Here is a 23,567-nt window from a genome sequence, read left to right as displayed (position 1 = left end):
GGTGTGTGTGTGTGTGTGAGTCAGTGTGAGTGTGGCAAGGGTTTATCTTTATAGCAATTATATAGTTAACTAACCTATCTCTCACCTAGCGTGGCAAAATCCCATTGCTACTGGCCGTGGAGTCGGGCAATCAGTCAATGTGCAGAGAACTATTGTCGGCACAAACGGCAGACCAACTTAAGGTAAGTTTTTAGAATTTGTTTTTTGCTCCACTTATCTTTAGGTTCAATCTTTAAACCATTCATTGCGAATGTCAACTGTCAACTGCGTATAATTCAAAAATGCAAATAACCCTTCTACGCATAGCGGAAGTGTCATAAACAGAGTTCAGGAGTTCCTCTGCGTGTGCAACAGTGTGACCCAGCGACATTGACAAAGTTTTTTGCGCAATTTTCAATTTGCCTGGCAGACAAATGAGGAACCCAGAACTCTCGCAACTTCTCAAGTGCAGCAAATGCGTGTTGATTAAATTAACCGAGTGCAAAAAAAAAACAGGGGGCAAAAAGGGGTTAAAGTTAAAGTTAAAGTTAAAGTTGCTGTTGGATGTTGACTTTGAGCTTGGCACGCAATGGCCCAGACGGCCAATCAAAATTTGGGTCAGTGTGTGTTGCAGCTTTAAACGACTTACAGTGGCTTGTTTGGCGAAAAATCCTTATGGAATTTGGCAAAAGGTGTTCATGATGATTTATTTAAAACTGTTCAAGTTCGATTTTTTTTAAGGGAATGGTAACAGAACAAACTTGAATTCAAATAAAGGTATAAATTTATTTTAAATTCATCTATTTATGATGATTTTTGAGATGAAAACTCAAGCAAACAAGCCACTGTGCAACTGCCACTTGAAACTGGATAGGAAGAATGGAAATGGGTGTGGGGACAAATCAAATTTGCATTTTGCAAAAATAAACTACTAAACGGATTCTCCCTATTATATAGGCAACGACGGCCAATGGAGACACGGCCTTGCATTTGGCCGCCAGACGGCGGGACGTGGATATGGTCCGTATTTTGGTTGATTACGGCACCAATGTGGACACACAGAATGGGGATGGTCAAACTCCGTTGCATATAGCCGCAGCCGAAGGTGATGAGGCCCTACTTAAGTACTTCTATGGCGTGCGTGCCTCAGCGTCCATTGCGGACAATCAAGGTAAAGTTACTACAACTAACAAGTGAGTCCTTCACATTTTAATGGGATTTATTTACAGATCGCACACCGATGCACTTGGCCGCCGAGAATGGACATGCGCATGTCATTGAAATACTGGCGGACAAATTCAAGGCGAGCATCTTTGAGCGCACCAAGGATGGCAGCACACTGATGCACATTGCATCACTCAATGGTCATGCTGAGTGCGCCACTATGCTCTTCAAGAAGGGTGTCTATCTGCATATGCCCAATAAGGATGGAGCACGTAGCATACACACAGCAGCCGCCTATGGACACACGGGTATAATCAACACACTACTCCAGAAGGGTGAAAAAGTCGATGTTACCACCAATGTAAGTAGCAGAAAAACCATTAATGTATCTAATGTAAAGTATTTTCAAAGGACTTTAGACTCTAGACTTAGACCATTTACAGATTGAAATAATATAGTTTTCGATATCGTAGCGATTGAAGCAATGCAATTGCAGTTGGAATTTTTATACAATTTTCCGAAATTTTCTCTCTTTGTCGACCTAATTTCTTTATACTGTATTTTGGTAAATGAATGAACATTGAATCAACTTTTGGGCCAATAATCTTTTAAGAACGATCGGATGATCCTGGTTCTTGAGGACGAGTGTTCTTTTAGAACTGCAGATATATATCTTTAAAGCTTAAGCTAAACAAAACAGACAGCAAGAAAGTTAGCTATTCTCATGACTAAACAGATTGTCACAAGTAAAAATAAGTAATATATTCTGTGTTACCACAAATACTTAACTCAGCTCTTGGCCTCTTCGAATAACTTTTGTAAATCTTTTATGAAGTTGTTTTTGATGCATCAAAACAATAATTCAAGAATTAATTGATTTAACTATCTATCAAATAAAGACTAACTTGTGTTTGCTTTAGGACAACTACACGGCACTCCATATAGCCGTTGAGTCGGCCAAGCCGGCTGTGGTGGAAACTCTCCTGGGTTTTGGTGCCGATGTTCATGTGCGTGGCGGTAAGCTGAGGGAAACCCCACTACATATAGCGGCACGTGTTAAGGATGGCGATCGTTGTGCTCTCATGTTGCTAAAGTCGGGTGCCAGTCCCAATCTAACGACAGATGATTGCCTGACACCGGTTCATGTTGCCGCAAGGCATGGCAATTTGGCCACATTGATGCAGTTGCTTGAAGATGAAGGCGATCCGCTGTACAAATCAAATGTGAGTAGATAAAGAAAGTGTATATGAAAAATTTCTTATGAGTTTTGTTGGTGATTGTAGACTGGGGAAACTCCATTGCATATGGCCTGCCGTTCGTGTCATCCAGAGATAGTGAGACATCTAATTGAAGCGGTGAAGGAGAAACATGGTCCAGATAAGGCCACGGCCTATATAAATTCCGTAAACGATGATGGTGCCACAGCACTGCACTACACATGCCAAATTACCAAGGAGGAGGTGAAAATACCCGAATCGGATAAGCAAATAGTTCGTATGCTTCTGGAAAACGGGGCGGATGTTACGCTGCAAACGAAGAACGCATTGGAAACGGCGTTTCACTATTGCGCGGTGGCAGGTAACAATGATGTGCTTATGGAGATGATCTCGCACATGAATCCCACTGACATACAGAAGGCCATGAATCGACAATCGTCGGTGGGTTGGACCCCATTGCTAATCGCCTGCCATCGAGGACACATGGAGTTGGTCAACAATCTTTTAGCGAATCATGCCAGAGTCGATGTGTTCGACACCGAGGGACGTTCGGCCCTGCATTTGGCCGCAGAGCGCGGATATCTGCATGTCTGCGATGCCCTGCTGACTAACAAGGCCTTCATCAATTCCAAATCGAGAGTGGGACGTACCGCATTGCATTTGGCTGCCATGAATGGCTTTACGCATTTGGTGAAGTTTCTCATCAAGGACCACAATGCGGTGATTGATATCCTGACGCTGCGTAAGCAAACGCCACTGCATTTGGCGGCAGCCAGCGGTCAGATGGAAGTTTGTGAACTTCTACTCGAACTGGGGGCAAATATCGATGCGACTGACGATTTGGGACAGAAGCCCATACATGTCGCAGCACAGAACAATTACTCTGAAGTGGCCAAACTATTCCTGCAACAGCATCCATCGCTGGTGAATGCCACGAGTAAGGATGGCAATACCTGCGCCCATATCGCTGCCATGCAGGGTTCGGTGAAAGTGATCGAGGAGCTGATGAAATTCGATCGATCTGGCGTGATCTCGGCTAGAAATAAGTTGACCGATGCCACGCCCTTGCAATTAGCTGCCGAGGGCGGGCATGCGGATGTTGTCAAGGCCCTGGTACGTGCCGGAGCCTCGTGTACGGAAGAGAATAAGGCTGGCTTCACCGCCGTACATTTGGCTGCCCAAAATGGGCATGGTCAAGTGTTGGACGTACTGAAAAGCACCAACTCTCTAAGGATCAATAGCAAGAAACTGGGTCTCACGCCTCTCCATGTGGCTGCCTACTACGGCCAGGCGGACACTGTTCGCGAACTCCTCACAAGTGTTCCGGCCACAGTTAAATCGGAGACACCAACGGGTCAGACCTTATTCGGCGAACTGGGCACGGAATCTGGTATGACGCCGCTACATCTAGCTGCCTTCTCTGGCAACGAGAATGTGGTGCGGCTGCTTCTCAACTCGGCGGGCGTACAAGTGGATGCAGCAACCGTTGAAAACGTGAGTCCCCCAAAAAATAACATAAAGCAAAAAATTTTGTATTGCATCGGCCGGGAATCGAACCCGGGCCGCCCGCGTGGCAGGCGAGCATTCTACCACTGAACCACCGATGCTCTTATACTAGCTCGGTTAAACATTGTCAATTTAAATTTAGAATTTTACTTATGCCCCAAACCCCATAAGTTGAATGAACTATTTATTTGTTGATAGTTCGACAATTTATTGTCATATTTAAATTGTAAAATGTTTAAATTTATTATCAATTTTCATTAGCTCGTGTCAAAATTCCATTGAAGATAAGGTCTGAAGACTTCGACAATATAGCTAGGGGACGTGTGGAGATTCTTACGCATGTTAGTTATAAACTACGTGGGATTTTAACTAAAATTATATATACAAATCATAAAAATGAAAACTTTTACGTGTGCTTCAAAAAATTAAAGATACAACTATCACTTAAAGTACTTTTCTTCAAACATATTGGATAAATTTAAAAATTATGATAAAAAGGAAGGGTCTCTTACGTCAGCTTCAGGAAAATTTCACCTAGACTCACATAAATTCACATCCCATTATCATTAAATCATTTCTCATAATTAACGGAAGTAAAACAAGCAAAAGAGCCCAAACGGTAGTCTTAAAATTTCAATAGATAAATGTATAATGTATTATTTTTAGTCTTTAAATTATAATTTAGTTGTATTGGCAACTTGTATGTTATATAATTTGAGGCTTAAACAGTTTACTTTCATTTGTTGTATCAGATATTAAAAAGTGTATTTTATATTGGTATTAAAGTCAAGGAAAAAGATTTTAAAAATGCATTCTAGAAATAGGAAATAGGAATAGGAATATCTAAACGAACCATCCCAAGCTAATCAGTTTATTATTTATTAAATCATCGAAGTCCGATTTTGTTAACTAAATTTTGCTATATATCCTCAATTTATATAAATGTACATGAATATATGATTATGAATATTAATTAAGGATAGATAGAAAAAATATTAGTTAACCAATCCTAATCCCCATTCGGTTAGCCTAAATTTTAAACAAATTATAACAGAAAACTTAAGCACTAGTTAGATTTTTTCCGAGTCGCGGTTTCCCCTATATAGAGATATAGAGATATATAGAGATCAAAGACCCCTAGATGGCCTAGCTCTTCTATACACATCTAGCTTGAGTTCTATTCTTTTATCAGTTCTTTACTTTGAGCAATTGTAAATACATGTTAATATACTTTATTTAAAGAATCTGACTGAGCAATTGTCACATTTAATCTTAAATATAAATAAATCAATTTCTTATCATTCAACATTTGATTAAAGATAATATAGAGATGCCTACTGACCAAATTAAAATAGAAAATTGTCAAGCTGAAGCCAAAATGAATATATAATTAAGAGATTATTTAAATTCTGCAATTTTAGCTGGTCGAATATAAGAGCATCGGTGGTTCAGTGGTAGAATGCTCGCCTGCCACGCGGGCGGCCCGGGTTCGATTCCCGGCCGATGCAAAATTATATTTTTCTTTTTTATAAGCATTAAAAATAATTTATATTTTTTTCACATTTTCTTTTTAGGGCTACAATCCGCTCCATTTGGCTTGCTTCGGCGGACACATGTCAGTGGTTGGTTTGCTTCTGAGTCGATCGGCGGAACTCCTCCAATCCACGGATCGTAATGGCCGTACTGGCCTCCATATTGCTGCCATGCACGGCCATTTCCAGATGGTGGAGATTCTGCTGGGACAGGGCGCAGAGATAAATGCAACCGATCGCAACGGTTGGACGCCACTGCATTGTGCTGCCAAAGCCGGTCACTTGGATGTGGTCAAGCTGTTGTGTGAGGCGGGTGCCTCACCCAAATCGGAGACGAATTACGGTTGTGCTGCCATTTGGTTTGCCGCCTCCGAGGGTCACAATGAAGTCCTACGCTATCTGATGAACAAAGAGCATGATACCTACGGATTAATGGAGGACAAACGATTCGTTTACAATTTAATGGTTGTTTCCAAAAATCACAATAATAAGCCCATACAGGAATTTGTTCTTGTATCGCCAGCGCCAGTCGATACGGCAGCCAAATTGTCCAATATCTATATTAATCTCTCCACAAAAGTAAGTCCAGACTATGAATTTCATTCGGCTAAACATTAAACATTCTTTTCTTATAGGAAAAAGAGCGAGCCAAGGATCTGGTGGCCGCTGGTAAACAATGCGAGGCCATGGCCACAGAATTATTGGCCCTGGCGGCTGGTTCCGATTCGGCTGGAAAAATTCTACAAGCCACCGATAAACGAAATGTGGAATTTCTCGATGTTCTGATAGAGAATGAGCAAAAGGAAGTTATTGCACATACCGTAGTACAACGTTATCTTCAAGTGTGTAATCAAAATATATAATTTTGAGTGCATTTCAGCAGAATAGTGTTTGACTCTTGTGTGCTTTGTGGGGATTGGGCTCTATTCTGCTGATTGTGCTGTTCGTTTGCTACGTTTTAAGCATCTCTAATTGAACTTCCTTTCCGTGTTTAGGAACTCTGGCATGGCTCATTGACTTGGGCCTCATGGAAGATTCTGCTGCTATTGGTGGCCTTCATTGTATGTCCGCCCGTCTGGATTGGCTTCACCTTTCCCATGGGCCATAAGTTCAACAAGGTGCCGATTATCAAATTTATGTCTTACCTCACCTCGCATATTTACCTCATGATACACTTGAGTATTGTGGGCATAACGCCCATTTATCCAGTGTTACGTCTCAGTCTGGTGCCGTATTGGTATGAAATTGGATTGCTCATTTGGTTGAGTGGTCTACTTTTGTTCGAGTTGACAAATCCATCGGATAAATCGGGCCTGGGCTCGATTAAAGTCCTTGTGCTGCTGCTGGGAATGGCTGGAGTTGGTGTCCATGTGTCGGCCTTTCTGTTCGTCTCCAAGGAGTATTGGCCCACATTGGTCTATTGTCGGAATCAATGCTTTGCCTTGGCATTTCTCCTCGCATGTGTGCAGATTTTGGATTTCTTGTCGTTCCATCATCTATTCGGACCTTGGGCCATTATCATTGGTGATCTGCTAAAGGATTTGGCTCGCTTTTTGGCAGTGTTGGCTATATTTGTGTTTGGCTTTTCCATGCACATTGTGGCGCTGAATCAATCGTTTGCCAACTTTTCACCTGAGGATCTGAGAAGTTTTGAGAAAAAGAATCGTAATCGTGGCTATTTCAGTGACGGTAAGTCCAGACGTTTGCTTGGCTTTTCTTTTCTGATCTTTTATGTTTTTGTTTTGATTTGTTTTTTTCGGAATGTTTAAAGTTTTCAATGTGTCTTGATAAGTATCTGTAATCAATGCCTATATAAATGACACCTCTGTGTGTGTATGTATGTATGTACGTGTGTGTGTGTGTGTGTGTACGCTCAATGTTCCACCAAATCGAAATACAACCACAAAATACAACAATTGCATGCTCTACAAAAACAAAAACCCCAAAAATCAGTATCCCAATCCGACCCCCTCAATTTCTAAATCCTTTTTGATGTCGCATTGTCCAAACCACCTACCTCCGCCCCCTTGTCCCACCACCAGCCACCTTTCACCACCTGCTCGTGCTCGTTTACTAATTAAATTCTCTATATGCCATCCAGATGATATGCCCACCCCCAGACCTCCGCCCGTGGAGAATTATGTCGATAATCGCTTCAGCGAATTTCGTCGCAAACACAAAGATGATCGTAAGTCAGCTCTCAACTAACTAGCTACTCCTTACCCGTACTTACCCAATTGTTTGGTGGACTACACCACACAGCATATTCCTACTATTTACCATTTTTGCCTTCAATGTTGTGCGTACCAAAAAAAAAAACCAAAGAAATACTCGTTTTACTACTCGTATTACCATTTTATTTTCCAGTTCTAATGGAAAAAGCAAGACAAACCAAACCCGTTCGCACCCATCTGTTTAACCACCGTTGTTGTAAGCCTTGCTCGTTTATGTTCTATTCGTTTTGAGGCATGATACTCTACCATGATGGCCACGGCAACCAAATACAAAAAATACCCAATAAACAAATAATCCAAGTCCTAAGTTTTGTGCATCCTTGATGTTGTGGATCAATGTTTTCATATACATAGGTATCATGTGTTTAAATTTATCATTTATATCTAATGATTTTTTCCTTCGTTTTCTTATCAATTGTTTCTTCTGTTATTCTTTTTGCATTTTGAAAGCATGTTTGTGTTTAAGATAGAAGTAGATACTTAGATATTAGACTTCTTTAGGCAGTTTTTATTGTGGTTTAGAATAGTAGTCTCCTCTAAATCATTATAAATCATTATTTATAGATTACATTTTTCTAATTTCATGTTATTTAGTTTTCAAAGTTAATAGTTATTGGATCGTTGTACAAAGCAAAGACTTTATATTCTATATATACCATTCATTAATTCTTGATCTAAACTACTTGTTATATAGGTTGCTACAACAACCGTAAAAAGGGATTTTGTTAGTTAGAATACTATAAATACTACTTATTTTTCTTTGCATAACGTATGCCATTTTTATAGGAATAACTTCATCTATATATGAATTTTTAGAACATTTTTAAGATTTGGCAAAATTTACAATTTCAGAAGAGTGAAATATAGAGCCGCAGTGTCGACTATTATCGGAAAGGGACAAATTGCCATATCTGCCACAACAACTTGGAGAATTTGCTTATATTTTTAATAGTTCTTCCAATGGAAAAGGTTTACATATACATAGGTATATAAAATCAAAGGCAGTTTCCAATACTATTAAGAAATCAGTTCACAAAGTCACTTGATTAACACAGTTTAAAGCTATTTTCTAAGTATTTTTAAAAAATAAACACGATTTTGGAGAAAGGAGAATGTAACTAATTATCTTGTGATTAAATCTTAAAAACAAATCTTATGATCAGAATATAGGCTATCAAACTAAGAGCTTCCATAAGAATTTATCTATTTTTGATCATCCTAAGGTTAATGGTTTCTCATTGGAATTGTTTATCACAAGCTTTGGGTAGCCTAAAAAGTGATATGTCCTTTTCAGGACCATTTATTTCGATAGCTTATATCTATATACATTTAGATTTGGCTCTTCGGGAAAATCCAATAGGTCTTCTCTTGATTAAGTTCCAAAAGAAAGTCATTTATTAGTTTTTCCCCAAGAGAATTATATTTCTCTCTCTTAATATTCTTACTAATAACAATGGAGATTGATAGTTACATACGAAAGTTTATTAGACATTCGAATAAATTGATAGGTATTATCGATTTGACTATAGATATTACTTCGTTTTAAGGACTCCTCAAGAACTTTAAAGCACTGAGTTTTATGTTAATATATTTCTATATTAGATGATCTGCAGATGTATACTATATCTCGTTAATTGGATAGAATGTTTAGTTAGAATGACAATTTTAGATCACCCTAAGGTTATTCTATTAGAAAAAAGCATTGCCTACATTTCGGCGCGTCGATATAAGCTACTCAATTTGCTTATTTGTCTTTAATTGTTTGTTTATAAACGGGGAAGTTCACAAATTCAAGATTCTAAAGTGTGATAGGTTAATTAAACTATAGTTTTTATTGTTTTTTTTTATAATATTTTAAGTTTATGTTATCGATGTGTATATCAACCAAATTTCCCATTAGCAACGTGTAAAAAAACCCAACTAAATTTCAATTACTGCATGTTGATGTTTTAAACTAAAAACAAAACAAAAATTCAAATAAATAATCAGCTACCTATATATTCGCTCCTGCCAGCGGCTTTCAGCTTGCGCCGCTTGCCTAACAATCCACCGAAATTCTCTGCACAAAACCCAATGAAACCAGTCGAATCGAATCGAACTCGATGTCGAATCGTTGAAATTTCAAAATCAAATTCAAATTGCGAACGTGTTTGCTGCCAAATGCTGAGAGCACCATTCACCCAAAAAAACAAATATTTAAATGTTATCAACTTTTTGCACACACGCCTGTGCCAATAAAATTTATATATGTACGTACTCCTTATGTATAGCTATGTACATATATATACATATGTGTGTATGTATTTCGATACTAATTCAGTCAATTCCAAAATTGTTCGCCTGTGCCACATTCGGCCTTCGGTTAGGACCCATGACGCCATTTTTGGCTTTCGAGCGTCTATTTTTCGCCGTTTTTGGACAAACGACCACTCTGGACATCAATCCCATGCGACACTTGCGTCCCGAGTGGACCGAGGTGCTCTTCAAATTTGTCTTTGGCATCTATTTGTTAGTGTCTGTGGTTGTACTAATTAACCTGCTAATTGCCATGATGTCGGATACTTATCAACGCATTCAGGTTTGTATTGATTGAATGCCAACTAATCTATTTGTGTGTTTTTTTTTCCTTTTCTTTTTTTTGTTTTTTCTCGCTTCTCTCTTCCCAAAACATATTTCCCAATCTCTTATGCATTGAAAAACGATATATACATAAACACAAAATACTTGATGACCAACAACCCCCAACGAAACCGACAAACTAACTAAATTTCTAACCACAATTGGCGGAATCGAACTTGAACGTGTGTTTCCTGTTCTGCGGTTGGACTAAATATTTTGGATTGACCAACCCGCAATCTATTCCAAATGGGCGTCCGTTATCTTTTTATTTTTCAAAATAAATATTCGCTGTGTTTGCTGTGTGTGCTGTGTGTGTGTGTGTGTGTGTGTATGGGGGTGTCCTGTTGCTTGGGTCTGTGTGTCTGTGTCCTTGTCATTGGCATTTGGCTCGGGACTCGGCTTAATCACGTTTAAACGACACGACGACACAGTGCGCATGCATCCGATTAACTCATTCGAGTTATTATTCTTCGCCGTGTTTGGTCAGACGACGACCGAACAGACGCAAGTTGATAAAATCAAAAATGTAGCCACGCCCACTCAACCATACTGGGTTGAGTATCTGTTCAAAATTGTCTTTGGCATTTACATGTTGGTATCGGTGGTTGTGCTCATTAATCTGCTGATTGCTATGATGTCAGACACCTATCAACGTATTCAGGTAGTATTTATGCTAATGGCGCTTTAACAATTATATATAACATATAATATCTTCAAAAAAAAAAAACATATATTATATACTTTTTGCTCTAAATAATTCTTATTCTAGTCATAAGCTTTATGTATTTATATAACCATATTAATATTAATCATTAAGTCTTTTTTCAGCAAAAACAACTTTCCTATAGTAATAGATAAATCAGAGGTTGCCAATGATTTATTTAGATTAGAATTTATACATCTGTATAAGAAATGCTATATTGGGAAGTCATCATATAAGGGCCTCTTAAAACTCCTTTGAGGGTAATTTAGATTGATCCAAGATTATTAATTTTGAGTTACAAAATAGAGGATAAAAAGCTATTGCAGAGTCCGTTCAAGTTGTTTGAAGATTTCAATTCCTATTTCCAGTATAATTCAATGTGAAATTGATTGAAATATGAAAATTTGCCCACTAAAGTATACAATAGGCAGTTTATATTGTCATTTTTATTTTTGATTTTTCAGGAAGCTTTTGAAATTAAATAACAAATGCATATAGGCACTCGAAAAGTTCTCTATAGGTTTCAAAAATCAAATCGTTTGATATACTTTTAGCGGCAAAATTAAGCAGTTAAGATGCACAAACTTTACGTTTCACTTAAATAACGAATTTTCATCTAAATTTTGATTTCAACATTACATATTCTGACTTTAGTTTCCAAAAAAATGATTAAATTTGAAACATACATAGAATCTAATATATTCTTACGGTTTCATTTTCAAATAAATATGTATGTAGAAATGTATTATATATTTCAACTTACGTTTAAAGACGATTCAAAAATAAGAAAATCTTCCACTTTCAAAAGGATTTAGAAAGAAAATTCATTTACACTTTACAACAATTTGAGAAAGAGAATAAGCTTAAATGTTTTCAATTTTAGCTTTGTTTCTTAATCAGTTTCGGTCTTCAGAAGTTTAATTTTCAAAATTATGTCTCTTAAAGCATGCCATAAATTTAATGGGATATTTGATTACCTTCAACAAATCTCGTTAACCAACACTTGAACGGACGTTTTAATATTTAAAACTATTTAAAAATCTAGAATTTTAACATTTGTCAATTGAATTTCACTATTATACTCTGTTGAGACAGTTTTATTAAGTGGGAAATGTATTGAAAATAAATAATTTTATTTTTTTGTGGCACATTCTGTAGATCCATCAACTGCCCAGACTTGCAACTTCCAGGTTTTTTCAGAACTTCTCAAAATGTAGTCATCTCAGAGATACAATCGATTCAAATTGTATCTTCAAGATAGAAGCATACAAAGTGACCTTTTAATTAGTTTAGACTGACAACGATTAAATTATAGTCAGTGCCCAGCTTATGCTTAGCTTTAGAAAACCAAAATTAACAATTAGCAGCGCCAAAACTAACAGCTTCTTGTGTCCCAGTGTTGAAAAACAAATGTGCCATTGTTCCAGTGCTCAGTGTTGACTAACTAAGTAATATGCATGCTTCTACAAAACAACTAAATAAATCCTAACAAAAATCCCTGCATGTTTTTGTGTTCTATATTATATAAATATTTGTCGTGCGTGTATAGTTTAGGCTAAGTCTATTGCAAACAAAAATATACCAATAAATGTCGCCAAGTTTTGTATAACGATTTCTCTTCTTCTTGTGAAATTGCCATCTAAAACAGGCGACTAAATTTGTATATTTCTATTATAAAAACAACTTTTTTTTGCAGCGCTTAAGTTATGTATCTGAAAAACTACAAGAAAATATTGTCAAAGTCTTTCAACTCATTGCCAAAACTCATGCGTCTATTTGTGTTTCTTGTTCTACTTCTTTTCGTCTCCATTCATCGCCCTATTCAACATCATCATCTGTTCATCATGTTTCATCACCATCATAATACATGTATGAAAAAAAAAACCCTATGAAATACTAGGCCCAATCCGACATCGAATGGAAATTTGGCCTGTCCAAGCTTATACGCAATATGCATCGCACCACAACAGCGCCATCGCCGCTTAATTTAGTTACCACCTGGTTTATGTGGATCGTCGAGAAGGTCAAGGTAAACAACAATCCAAACCATAAGAAAAAAAAGTGAAACAACTATCCAAAGCTATCTCTATCTAATGAACTATAACTAACAGCGGGACACGTTTGTAGTTTTGCTAACAACGACCTTTTCCCCAACCCATTTAAAGCAATTTGGCAACAACCGCAAAAAAATAAATAACTAAAAGAAAAAACCACAATATTTTCATTTAACAGAATGCTTTAAGTGTGTTGTCTTGTGTCCTGTCGTAGTCTAGCACATCCTGTCGAGCACTTTCTGTCATATATATATCTATGTAATATGCACTTTGCACTTTAACTAGCTTAGTTATTGAGTGTTTGGCAAAGGAAATCAATCGATTTGAAATTCATAATTACTTTACGAGAGATGAGATAAATATACAAAAAGTTTTGAGAAAGTTTATTTAGTACCAATTGACAACAAGTCATTGAATTTCAAAAATATTTCAATACTTTTAGGAATTTTATGAACTTACTGTATTGGATTTAAGAATAGTTCGATATGATACCGATTGAAGTTATTTCATTTTTAAATTATAGTCCCAAATAAATTTCTGCGGCACAACTATGCAAATTAGCTCATAGTCGTCTTGAGTTTTTCTATAATTTTTAATTTAATTTCAATAAGAATTCTTATTGGAAAAGTATTTGCATAAGTTATTTGACCTTTTGTTCAAAAGTGATTTCAAAAGTATTGTTATTGAAAGTCCCTAACAAGACGACGAATGCAAAAATCTAAAATCTTAGATTAATATTAAAAACTATTTTATTTTTCAACTTTTTTGAGTGTTGTCTGGATATTTATCCTTTCCCGATATTCTGCCCTTTGGTTAAAGTTAACACTGATATTAAAACATAAGTTTCAGTTATTTAGTTTTTGATTATCACTTACATTTTGAAACAAATCTGTTAGTTGATTACTTTCTCACTTATGAAAACATTTGACCTAAATTTTGATTCCTTTTCTGAGTAATTACAAACAAAACTCAAAACGAAATAAGGCGAGAAACAATTTTTAAATCATATTGATAACTTCTGAAACGTTTAAAATTAAAGTTTCAGAAATATTGAATTTCAATTTCTGTAAAGTCTCTAGCACTTCCTTTGCCAATCATTGTCTGCTTCTGTTTTTTGTAAATATATATCTGAACTAAATGCTGATTGCTATATGTAATTATAATTGTATTTGTTGTCTCTTGTCTTGTATGTGATTGAAAATGTCCTGTGTCTTACCACCCTCTGAACCAAAAAAAAAAAAAAATTATACCAAATGCAAAACCAAAACAAAAAAAAACTGAAACTAAAAACACAACACAACAGGCACGCATGAAGAAAAAGAAGCGTCCAAGTCTGGTACAGATGATGGGAATACGTCAGGCCAGTCCACGTACGAAAGCAGGCGCCAAATGGCTATCGAAGATCAAGAAAGGTGAGACATGTATGTATCGCTGGCAGAACTTTCGTATGTACTAACTAACTCAACACTCCTGGAGCAAATGTTGGTCAAGTGCAAGAGTTTTGTAGCTAACAGCGTCTCCCTCTGTCCCTCCTTCTCTCTCTCAAATATCTCTACTGTCATCAACTTGTAAGACTTTTTATCAACTGTCTCTCTCTCTCTCTCTCTATCTATCTATCTGTGACTATTGAAAACATTGGCTCGCTCTAGCTCAAAATTTAACATTTTCCAACTTCCAACTTTCAAACAATTTGACTTCAATTTCAATTTTGTTTATATCAAATTATGTTCTAATATATATTTTCTTACAAATTAGACTCGGTGGCCCTATCGCAGGTTCATCTATCGCCGCTTGGCTCTCAGGCCAGCTTCTCGCAGGCAAATCAGAATCGTATTGAAAATGTGGCCGATTGGGAGGCCATTGCCAAGAAATATCGTGCTCTGGTTGGCGATGAGGAAGGCGGTTCTCTGAAGGATTCGGATGCTGAGAGTGGCTCCCAGGAGGGCAGCGGTCAGGCGCAACCGCCTCAACAGGTGGGCAACAGAAGAGCCGCCGCCATAAAGGCCGCTGCACCGGAAAAGAAATCTTAAGACCCTTTAAGATTTTATAGTTTTATAATTTATGTTTTTGTAACCGTAATCACAACAGAGAAGAGTATTTTGTGTTTTAAATCTTTATGATTTTACAACTCGAAAGGAATTCGAATTTGTTGAATGGCAAAGTTAATGATATGTACTTGCGATTCCCAACGAGTTGTCAAATATGGCTTAGAATGTGGCTTAGCAAGGGAATTTAGAAAAAAATCGATGAGTAATCCATTATTAATTCCTAAATTGAGCCTTGTTCTTAGCAGAGTTATATGTGTGGTTTCTTTTTCCTTTTTTTTGTTACTAACTAAATTTCGATTGCAGGTTTAAGCTTCCCACTTCGCTATTCTGTTCTGCTCTACTCTACTCTACTCTACTCTACAAAAATCTTCTCTTCCAACTATCCTTCTCCTATTCTATCCCCCATGTCTCTAAACTACTACTAAACTACCTTCTCGTCTATTCTGACCGCCTATTCTATACTTTAAGTTAACTTTAAGTGTATCCTAATGCGTAAGCTTAACCTTCCTATGACTCTAAGGTATAATTAATTTAGCTAGAATATTGAAATTGTTTTTGGTAAACTTTAAGCCTCATTCTGATTGAGTTCTTTTGATATTTGATTTAGACGAGAGATGTGTGAAACCAAACAATTTTTACCCCAAAAGAAAAAAAAACAAAAACCAACTAACAAAAACAACAAAACAAGTTTTCCATTGTCGAAATTTTTATTAAAATACTTAAGTAATTTTAATGGATCCTTTTTGGACATTTTTAAATGGAACTTCCTAAGCATTTTATAATTAAGCTGATTTTGTAATAGTTACTAAGCGAAAAACCAAACAAACTGGGCAAAAATTTAAGAAAAAAAAACAACAAACCATTAACTTCACTTGAATTTAGTAAAAAACATCGTTTTTTTTATTCAGCATTCTTTCCGTTCTAACGAATTTGGAAAATGTTCAAAATGAAAACAAAATTATTTCTTTACTTAGCTTTTTCTTTTTTTTTATATTTATACATTTAAGAGATCTATGCCTAAAAATTTGTTAAATGTACTTATCTGTAAATAAATAGTCATATTTGAAAAAAAAAAAAACTATTTAAACATATTTATTTAAAAATATTCTACTATGCCGATTATCCCAAGAAAGGTTCCAAAAAATTTAGTCATAAAGGTGTCTCGGACTTTATTGTTAGATAAGGCAAAAAGATAATAACTTTCTATTGATGTAGACTTAAATTAAGAACGTTTGATTGATATGTTTGAAATACTTTACCGAGATAATTTAATAGCAAAATTCCAAAGTTTTTATATGGCTACATTCTTTCACTTTCAAGAACAATCTGTAAAATAGAATATTTTGAATTTATGACATAAGCAGAAAGAAATTAAATCTGGTGCAATGCAGATGCAATGTCAAATTATACCCTCGCCTGCCCCAAAGTATGCTATACATATTTAAAATTCAAAAATTGGCGGCATCGTGCATTAAATACTGGGCGGTGAATAAAATAGGGGGGAGCTGTCTGAAAGCTCGATAAAAGCGATAAACAGAAACATATCTATGGACTTCCCACCTCTAATATAAATAATAATATATAAAATTAGAACAACAAAAGTTTGAATTGAATTGCATCTTGCATGCAAATGAGCGGAATGAATTGATTGTGCCACAAGTTAAACAACAAATCGCTTGGGAGATGCTCGCCGTTGGTGGATGCTGCAGTTCCAATCGAAAGTGCGCGTATTGTTTATTGTTTTCCTTTTAGTTGTCAATAGAATTTAAGAAGGAAAGCAATTTCGCATTTACATTTACATGTGTCAATTGAATTGTTTTGATTATGTTGAAACGTTCGTTAAAAGTTTTAGTTGCCATTGTGTTGAGTTTAATGTTTACAATATCCTTGGTGAAGATTGTTTTATTGATTTGGTCCTGGTTGCAACAAACAAGCAACAACTACAATAGCAACAACATCAACAACAATTATAACTACAACAACAACGAGGACATAGCCCTCAGCGTGGATGAATGGCTGGACTCGGTGCAATTGTCGAAATACAAGCAATTATTCCGCGATAAAGGTGAGTGCCAATTGTTCATAAATAAAGCACCTTATCGTAGGTCAAAAAGTTGTTTTACCTTTGTTTATACTTAAGTCCCCCCCTCCACACACGAACCCCTTTGAGACTTCCAGCAACAGAATTTCTCTTCATTCACTCACGTGTGCGAAAAGTTTTGGCGCTCTGTTGGCTGGCTGTGCTTAAAAGCTCAAAAAGCTCACTTTTTAGTTGCATATAAATGGCAATAAATGAATGTAGAGAAAGAGAACAAGCAATACAGTTAACATTATAAACAATTATAAATAAGCAATTGTTAACGAAATGTGAATAACCATTCTTTAATGGTATCATGTGTTATATTTCAAGCAAATGCCATTTAGCCTTCAAATACAACTTTGCTCATCTCTTGCTTTAGGGTTCCATGGTGTAATGGTTAGCACTCAGGACTCTGAATCCTGCGATCCGAGTTCAAATCTCGGTGGAACCTAAGTAAGAAGATTTTATTTTGTTATTTTTTTTATAACTTTATATTATTTTTTTTTTGATTGACCGCACAATATTCAAGTTCATAAAAATATTGTGCAACATTTAGTACCGTGTTGATGTGCTTTATTATCCACTTAAACTTCTACAGTATCGTATAGCTGCTTCACTATATTTTAATGATGTTAGATGGAAAATGGTAAATTAGATCAAATTACTAATACATATGTATTACTGTATACTATTTTAAAAACTAAAATACAATTATCCCGAATATTGTCGAAGAAAAAAATTTACCAATATAAATAAATACATACAGAACAGAATTAATTATTTGCCAATCGAAATATTCTAAAATTTTCGTCAATTTGATTTCAAAATTCTTAACATTTTACTTATTGTTGAACTTTCTCGGTGTAGAATTAATTTAATTTTAAATTTGTAGAATGTAAGTTGATCCTGCTGAGGCTGCACAATTAAAGACGGATCCACAACTTGATTGATCATGCAATATTTTTCACGATATCATTTTGGCCAAAAGATCAGCGTGGTTCCATGGTGTAATGGTTAGCACTCAGGACTCTGAATCCTGCGATCCGAGTTCAAATCTCGGTGGAACCTAATGAGAGTTTTTTTTTAATACAATAAGTTTTATAAAAATGTGTATATATTTAATTTCAATGTTAGCATCAGACAGTATATAGAATAAAATTTACATAGAAAATGAACAACAAAATTATGCATTTCGCAAACTGAAATTTTGATTACACATTTTGTGTTTACCTTATTTTTGTGACCCAAGCACAAAATTATAAACAAAAACATTAAACATAAATTTCAAAAAGCTAATTTTCGATCAGGTTCCACCGAGATTTGAACTCGGATCGCAGGATTCAAAGTCCTGAGTGCTAACCATTACACCATGGAACCGGGCTGGAAATGTGGCCGAAAATATTACGTCAAAAACGATACTCCGGAAATCAAAACAATTTTTAATGATCTTTGTAAATTTACAGTTTTTATTAATCCTCACTTTTTCTCTATGGATTCACTAAATTTTTTGGTAATTATTGAGAACCAAAAGAAAAAACACTACCTTTTTATATAGTATTCAAGTTATCTATTAAATCTAACAAAAAATAATCTTAACTCAGGTTCCACCGAGATTTGAACTCGGATCGCAGGATTCAGAGTCCTGAGTGCTAACCATTACACCATGGAACCGTTGAAGACGTCGCTGACAAATGTTTTCAAACATCTTCGCCAGATAGATAGAATGCTGATTTGTGCAGAGATTCTGTTACATGCCCCACAAAACTGCAAGACACATTTCAATGATTTTCTGCTCATAAATAAATGGTAAAACAGTGCAAGGCTATCAAAAATCAATACATTTAGCTTTAAAGTCGGGTCTAAAAGTATGCAACTATTTGTTTTTTGCATTCCGTAATTTTTGACTTAAAAAGTATTTTGTTAGGGTGAATCGGGATAAAGATTTAATTTACAAGAAATATAGCCAAAAAGGCATATATTATCAGATGTCCACGTATATATGTACGCTTGTAGATGCTGCTTACTTTAAGTTCCACACATTGGCTTTTGGTCATGGTTCGAAGAAAAGCATCGGTGGTTCAGTGGTAGAATGCTCGCCTGCCACGCGGGCGGCCCGGGTTCGATTCCCGGCCGATGCAAATTACTTTTTTTCTTGACATTTTCCAAATTTATTATTTTTTTGCTATGAATTTTCTTTGGTGTTTCTTCCATTTAGGCGAAAACAATCTCAAAAATGATTTCGCCTTATTTACTTCATAAAATATATGTGAGAAATTGTGAATCAACCAAAAAAAAAATTAATTTTGCATCGGCCGGGAATCGAACCCGGGCCGCCCGCGTGGCAGGCGAGCATTCTACCACTGAACCACCGATGCTCTTATACTAAATGCGGCCAAAGAAGAAAATTTCAAATTTGTAATACTAGAACTACAAAAATGTGCATAAATACTGCAGAGATGTGTGGATATTTCTTAAACTATTAATTATTGGGGTGTAATTGTAAGAATCAAACATTCTAGACAATAGTTTAAGTAGTAAACTATCTAGTAAACTATCTCGTCCTTTGAATTAAACAACAAATATAGTAATACTAATAAATTAAATACTCTACTGGATTTATAATTACGATTTCTGATATATTATAAGTTTTGACCTTATTAATAATTTTCTCAAATTTTAAATTCCCATTTTTGGCGACGCTTCGTATAAGAGCATCGGTGGTTCAGTGGTAGAATGCTCGCCTGCCACGCGGGCGGCCCGGGTTCGATTCCCGGCCGATGCAATATAGTACTTTTTTTTGGTTCAGAAAAAATATATGACAATAATTTTTTTTTAAATATTTTTGGCATTTGTTAATATTGAGATTTATAGAACTAATTAAAAAAGGAAATGCATTTTTAATTTTTTTAAAAAGAAGTTCTGAACTTCTAGGAATTTTACAAGAATGTTCTGACAAAAAAAAAAGCCGACAAATTTGATTAATGCTAGCAAAAAAAAATTGGTTTGCATCGGCCGGGAATCGAACCCGGGCCGCCCGCGTGGCAGGCGAGCATTCTACCACTGAACCACCGATGCTTGTGCTTGGTACGTAATAATAACGCATCATTCGCATTTAGCTAGATAGTTAACGTGTGATCGGTTTAACTAACAACCAGATTTTTGGCAGCATCACAATTTATAATGAGGGGAAAGTTGATAACTAATGCCTATCTATACAAACATATTTATTTATAGAAAAGAATTTATTTTCTTGTTTCTATGTCAGAAAAGAAACAGCAAGTAGTCAACGTTGAAATAGATCACCGACTTTAAAAGGCCCTATCTATCAAATTTGATTAAATTTTCTAATATCTATTAATAGTTAACTTTTAATTGGCTTACTATCTCGACATGACATAAATAACCAACATCAAATATGATTCTCTCATTCTCTGGCTAAAAAGCATTAACGTAAATCCAATCCCATTGAGTTCTAATTTCATTTTCATGAGTATTTCAAAAATATCACAAATATGGCTAATTCCGCAACTTAAGGCAATTTCAATAAAAGGCGCCCAAGCACTGCACACAAACAACCTGCTGGAATATGAAACTTTTACCAAGTTCGTTTCAACCAAGAAAAAAGCTTTCATTCCGAATGCAACTTCGGTTCTGATTTGTTTGTCGCATCCTTCGGCTTTCATTCACAACAAAACGAACCAACTAAGAGACGAACGTGCCAGGGCGAAACGAATCATCTTTCTGTGTCAGAGTCGGAGTCGGTTCTGGTCCCTACTTTTCGGTATAAAATCAATCGTAAATGTCCTTTAATGCTTAGTTTTGGTTTTACTTTGTAGCGTGCTGGTTCTACACTCCAAACGCGTTTTCGTTTTTTGGTACAAAACAGAAAAGAAAAAAAAAAATAGAAAAAAATAAATATATGTAAAAGAGAAACAACAACAAACAAAATAACACAAACAATAATAATAATTCTAATAAAAACAACACGCGCCGAAAGTTCAACCGCGTTTGCTTTTATTTTATTTTAGTTAGTTGGTTGTCCCCTTTGTTGATTTTTCCGTACTGTTTTTGTGTGAAAATATTTCGTGACAGAGATAAATGCTAAAAAAGCGAAGCAAAACAACATTGTGTTCCTTTTTCTGTGTTTTTCTTCTTTTTTTTTTTTTGGGGTAGCCCTAACCTACATTTCTAGTGTCATGAATGGCATCCCGTGCACGTGTCGCCAAAGGACTGAAAACCTAATGATGCATAGCTAATCTCTCATAATTCGCTAAGCGAAATTTCGCGCCAAGCAATTTTCCACTTTTTGGCATATTAATTTTTCATTGTTTGTGTGGGCACACAACAGAAAAAAAAGGATGGCATGGAGGAAAAACGGGAAAATTCGTTTTTCTTGACGCTTCAATGCGCACATGTTTTACGGTGTGAAAGCCTTCTCTTTTTTTTTTTTGTATGTCGGTTCCATTATCCTGTCTAAATAAACTTGACTTTCTGTATATTTTTCCCCCTCTCTCTCTCTCTCTGTGCTTTTCTTTTTCTGTAAATGCGTATATGTGTTGGTCCAAGTCGAGCTCATTAAGAATTAATTGCCAATTAATTTTGATGGCACTCTTCATTCATTCGTACTGCTCTCTTGACTTGTCCCATGTCCATGCCCATTTCCATTTCCACTCTCAAATTGCAAATTCATTTTTCCGACCTTCATATTAATTAATGTGTTAACATGGATATGAAAAAAAGGGTTCTCTCACATGGTTGTGGTACATATGTGGTCAATTATGCATAAAATGGTATTTGGGGAATTATTATGCAAGTGTTTATTACCATAATTTACAAAAAACAAAAAAAACCTTGTCGTGTTGTAATCCACCACATCATGTTATATCATCTTGAAATATAATTCTTTTTTGTCAACTAAATGAAAAACTGTTTGTGTTTATATATATTTAAATACGGATGAATTGAAGAGTGTTGTTAATAGGACAAATTAAAGTCGTTAACCAACACTTTGGATATGTAACTAACCCTTTGAATAGTTACGCAAAATAAAACAAGTTTACCAACACTTCGAAAAAAAATTAATCTGCTTATAAACGTACTTTAATTTAACAAGTGTTTCTAGTTAAAACGACTAATGTTGTACATTAAACCGATTATGACAGTTTAATATCTACCTGAAGATAATAGTATTTGTCTAGGGTTCTTTTCGAAATCACTTAATACTTAATTCTATGAATGAAATGAAATCATTTCTCATAGAAAAAATATGGAATATTGATTTATGCCAAAAATGTAAAGATTCTAGACTTTGACAAAAATCTAAATGATATAATCGATTATAAGTTATGTGGGCTTTTAAATCTTCGGTCAACAATTATTTCCAATATATGTATATATTATATAGGGAGATCATAAATATACATACAAAATTTTGTTATTCAATTGGCTCCTAATTGTATACCGGGCCATATTGAAATTTGGGGTATACAATTTATCTTATTGTTAGTATCAATAGATCTAAAATCTCCGAAAAAGTACAAACAATTTAAAAAAATTAAAAATATTTTTTTTTTTTGCCAGTTACAAATTTTGGGGCTTTTTATTAAAATTAATTTAAAAAAAAAAACATTAAAGATATGCCCACAAAATTTACTGTACATCATTTCAATAGAATGTCAAATACAAGGCTATAAATTAACACATCAAAACTTTTCACTAACTTTATATAAAAATCGCATGAAATCAGAATTTAAGGTCAAAAAGTTTATGCCTCAAATTTCTTGCCGTCACTGTTATCACTAAAAAAATTTGTGAATTTTGCATAAACAATAGGCATTCTTCATTAAAGTGAAAAAGTTTGTTTTAGCAAAAGTAAAGAGATAACAGAAATTTAAAAAAAAGATAAGTTTTGCTCAGGTTCCACCGAGATTTGAACTCGGATCGCAGGATTCAGAGTCCTGAGTGCTAACCATTACACCATGGAACCTCATTGAGTGGCCGCTGTCAGAGAACTGAGTTCAAATATTTATGGCTCTAGAACCGATCTTGGCCCAATAACTATGATGGCTAAAAATAGAAATAGCCAAAAATGAAAGAAGAAATGTAAGAAAGTTGATGGAGGGGAAAAAACCAGCAAAGCAAATATTTGCATATTTCCCCAAAAATTGCTTGCTCAATCAAAAAAGCAACAAACGACAACGATTCTCGAGAGGTATAGGGCCCCTTCTTCTGCTTCTTCTTCTTCTGGCTTGTCCGGTTCGGAAGCATTTAGTTATGTGCGACAAAAACGAAAGAAAAACACGAAATAATTGTTTGGCAAACATTGAGCCATGTCCGACAGAAGTGGAAGAAAGCGAACGAAAGCAGCCAAAAAAAAAGAAAGCATTTCCAATTTACTTATATATTTACCTCTGACCCCTTTATTTTTGGTC

The 23,567-nt window shown here is 35.5% G+C and overlaps 1 protein-coding gene and 11 non-coding genes across 14 annotated transcripts in view; 6 read left to right on the top strand and 6 right to left on the bottom strand.

The window, feature by feature from the left end:
* The window catches only part of LOC6642223 (serine/threonine-protein phosphatase 6 regulatory ankyrin repeat subunit A), a 30,287-nt gene extending 14,956 nt beyond the window's left edge, over positions 1–15,331 (top strand). The window contains exons 5-17 of one of the 3 annotated variants that reach the window (XM_023176017.2): positions 90–182; positions 937–1,150; positions 1,209–1,504; positions 2,064–2,366; positions 2,427–3,854; positions 5,441–5,977; positions 6,034–6,240; positions 6,394–7,087; positions 7,500–7,586; positions 10,683–10,912; positions 12,855–12,983; positions 14,312–14,420; positions 14,764–15,331. In XM_023176017.2, the coding sequence (XP_023031785.1) occupies positions 90–182; positions 937–1,150; positions 1,209–1,504; positions 2,064–2,366; positions 2,427–3,854; positions 5,441–5,977; positions 6,034–6,240; positions 6,394–7,087; positions 7,500–7,586; positions 10,683–10,912; positions 12,855–12,983; positions 14,312–14,420; positions 14,764–15,038 (4,602 nt within the window). In that variant the 3' untranslated portion in view covers positions 15,039–15,331. Of the gene's footprint in view, positions 1–89; positions 183–936; positions 1,151–1,208; positions 1,505–2,063; positions 2,367–2,426; positions 3,855–5,440; positions 5,978–6,033; positions 6,241–6,393; positions 7,088–7,499; positions 7,587–9,998; positions 10,211–10,682; positions 10,913–12,854; positions 12,984–14,311; positions 14,421–14,763 lie in introns of all 3 variants that reach the window. The other 2 variants (XM_023176016.2, XM_023176018.2) reach the window with 2 other exon arrangements.
* Trnag-gcc lies at positions 3,897–3,967 on the bottom strand. Its single transcript has one exon. It is a non-coding gene; the product is annotated as a tRNA-Gly (tRNA).
* Trnag-gcc lies at positions 5,304–5,374 on the top strand. Its single transcript has one exon. It is a non-coding gene; the product is annotated as a tRNA-Gly (tRNA).
* A 2,184-nt stretch (positions 15,332–17,515) lies between the features above and the next one.
* On the top strand, positions 17,516–17,587 carry Trnaq-cug. The gene has a single exon. It is a non-coding gene; the product is annotated as a tRNA-Gln (tRNA).
* A 545-nt stretch (positions 17,588–18,132) lies between these two features.
* On the top strand, positions 18,133–18,204 carry Trnaq-cug. The gene has a single exon. It is a non-coding gene; the product is annotated as a tRNA-Gln (tRNA).
* Positions 18,205–18,441: 237 nt separating this feature from the next.
* Positions 18,442–18,513, bottom strand: Trnaq-uug. The gene has a single exon. It is a non-coding gene; the product is annotated as a tRNA-Gln (tRNA).
* A 222-nt stretch (positions 18,514–18,735) lies between these two features.
* Trnaq-cug lies at positions 18,736–18,807 on the bottom strand. Its single transcript has one exon. It is a non-coding gene; the product is annotated as a tRNA-Gln (tRNA).
* A 396-nt stretch (positions 18,808–19,203) lies between these two features.
* On the top strand, positions 19,204–19,274 carry Trnag-gcc. Its single transcript has one exon. It is a non-coding gene; the product is annotated as a tRNA-Gly (tRNA).
* Positions 19,275–19,440: 166 nt separating this feature from the next.
* On the bottom strand, positions 19,441–19,511 carry Trnag-gcc. The gene has a single exon. It is a non-coding gene; the product is annotated as a tRNA-Gly (tRNA).
* A 336-nt stretch (positions 19,512–19,847) lies between these two features.
* On the top strand, positions 19,848–19,918 carry Trnag-gcc. Its single transcript has one exon. It is a non-coding gene; the product is annotated as a tRNA-Gly (tRNA).
* A 222-nt stretch (positions 19,919–20,140) lies between these two features.
* Trnag-gcc lies at positions 20,141–20,211 on the bottom strand. Its single transcript has one exon. It is a non-coding gene; the product is annotated as a tRNA-Gly (tRNA).
* Positions 20,212–23,050: 2,839 nt separating this feature from the next.
* On the bottom strand, positions 23,051–23,122 carry Trnaq-cug. Its single transcript has one exon. It is a non-coding gene; the product is annotated as a tRNA-Gln (tRNA).
* Between the last annotated feature and the right edge of the window lie 445 nt (positions 23,123–23,567).

Source organism: Drosophila willistoni, assembly GCF_018902025.1.
Source record: "Drosophila willistoni isolate 14030-0811.24 chromosome 2R unlocalized genomic scaffold, UCI_dwil_1.1 Seg167, whole genome shotgun sequence".
NCBI classification, from domain to species: domain Eukaryota; kingdom Metazoa; phylum Arthropoda; class Insecta; order Diptera; family Drosophilidae; genus Drosophila; species Drosophila willistoni.
This window is presented reverse-complemented; position numbering and strand designations above follow the sequence as displayed.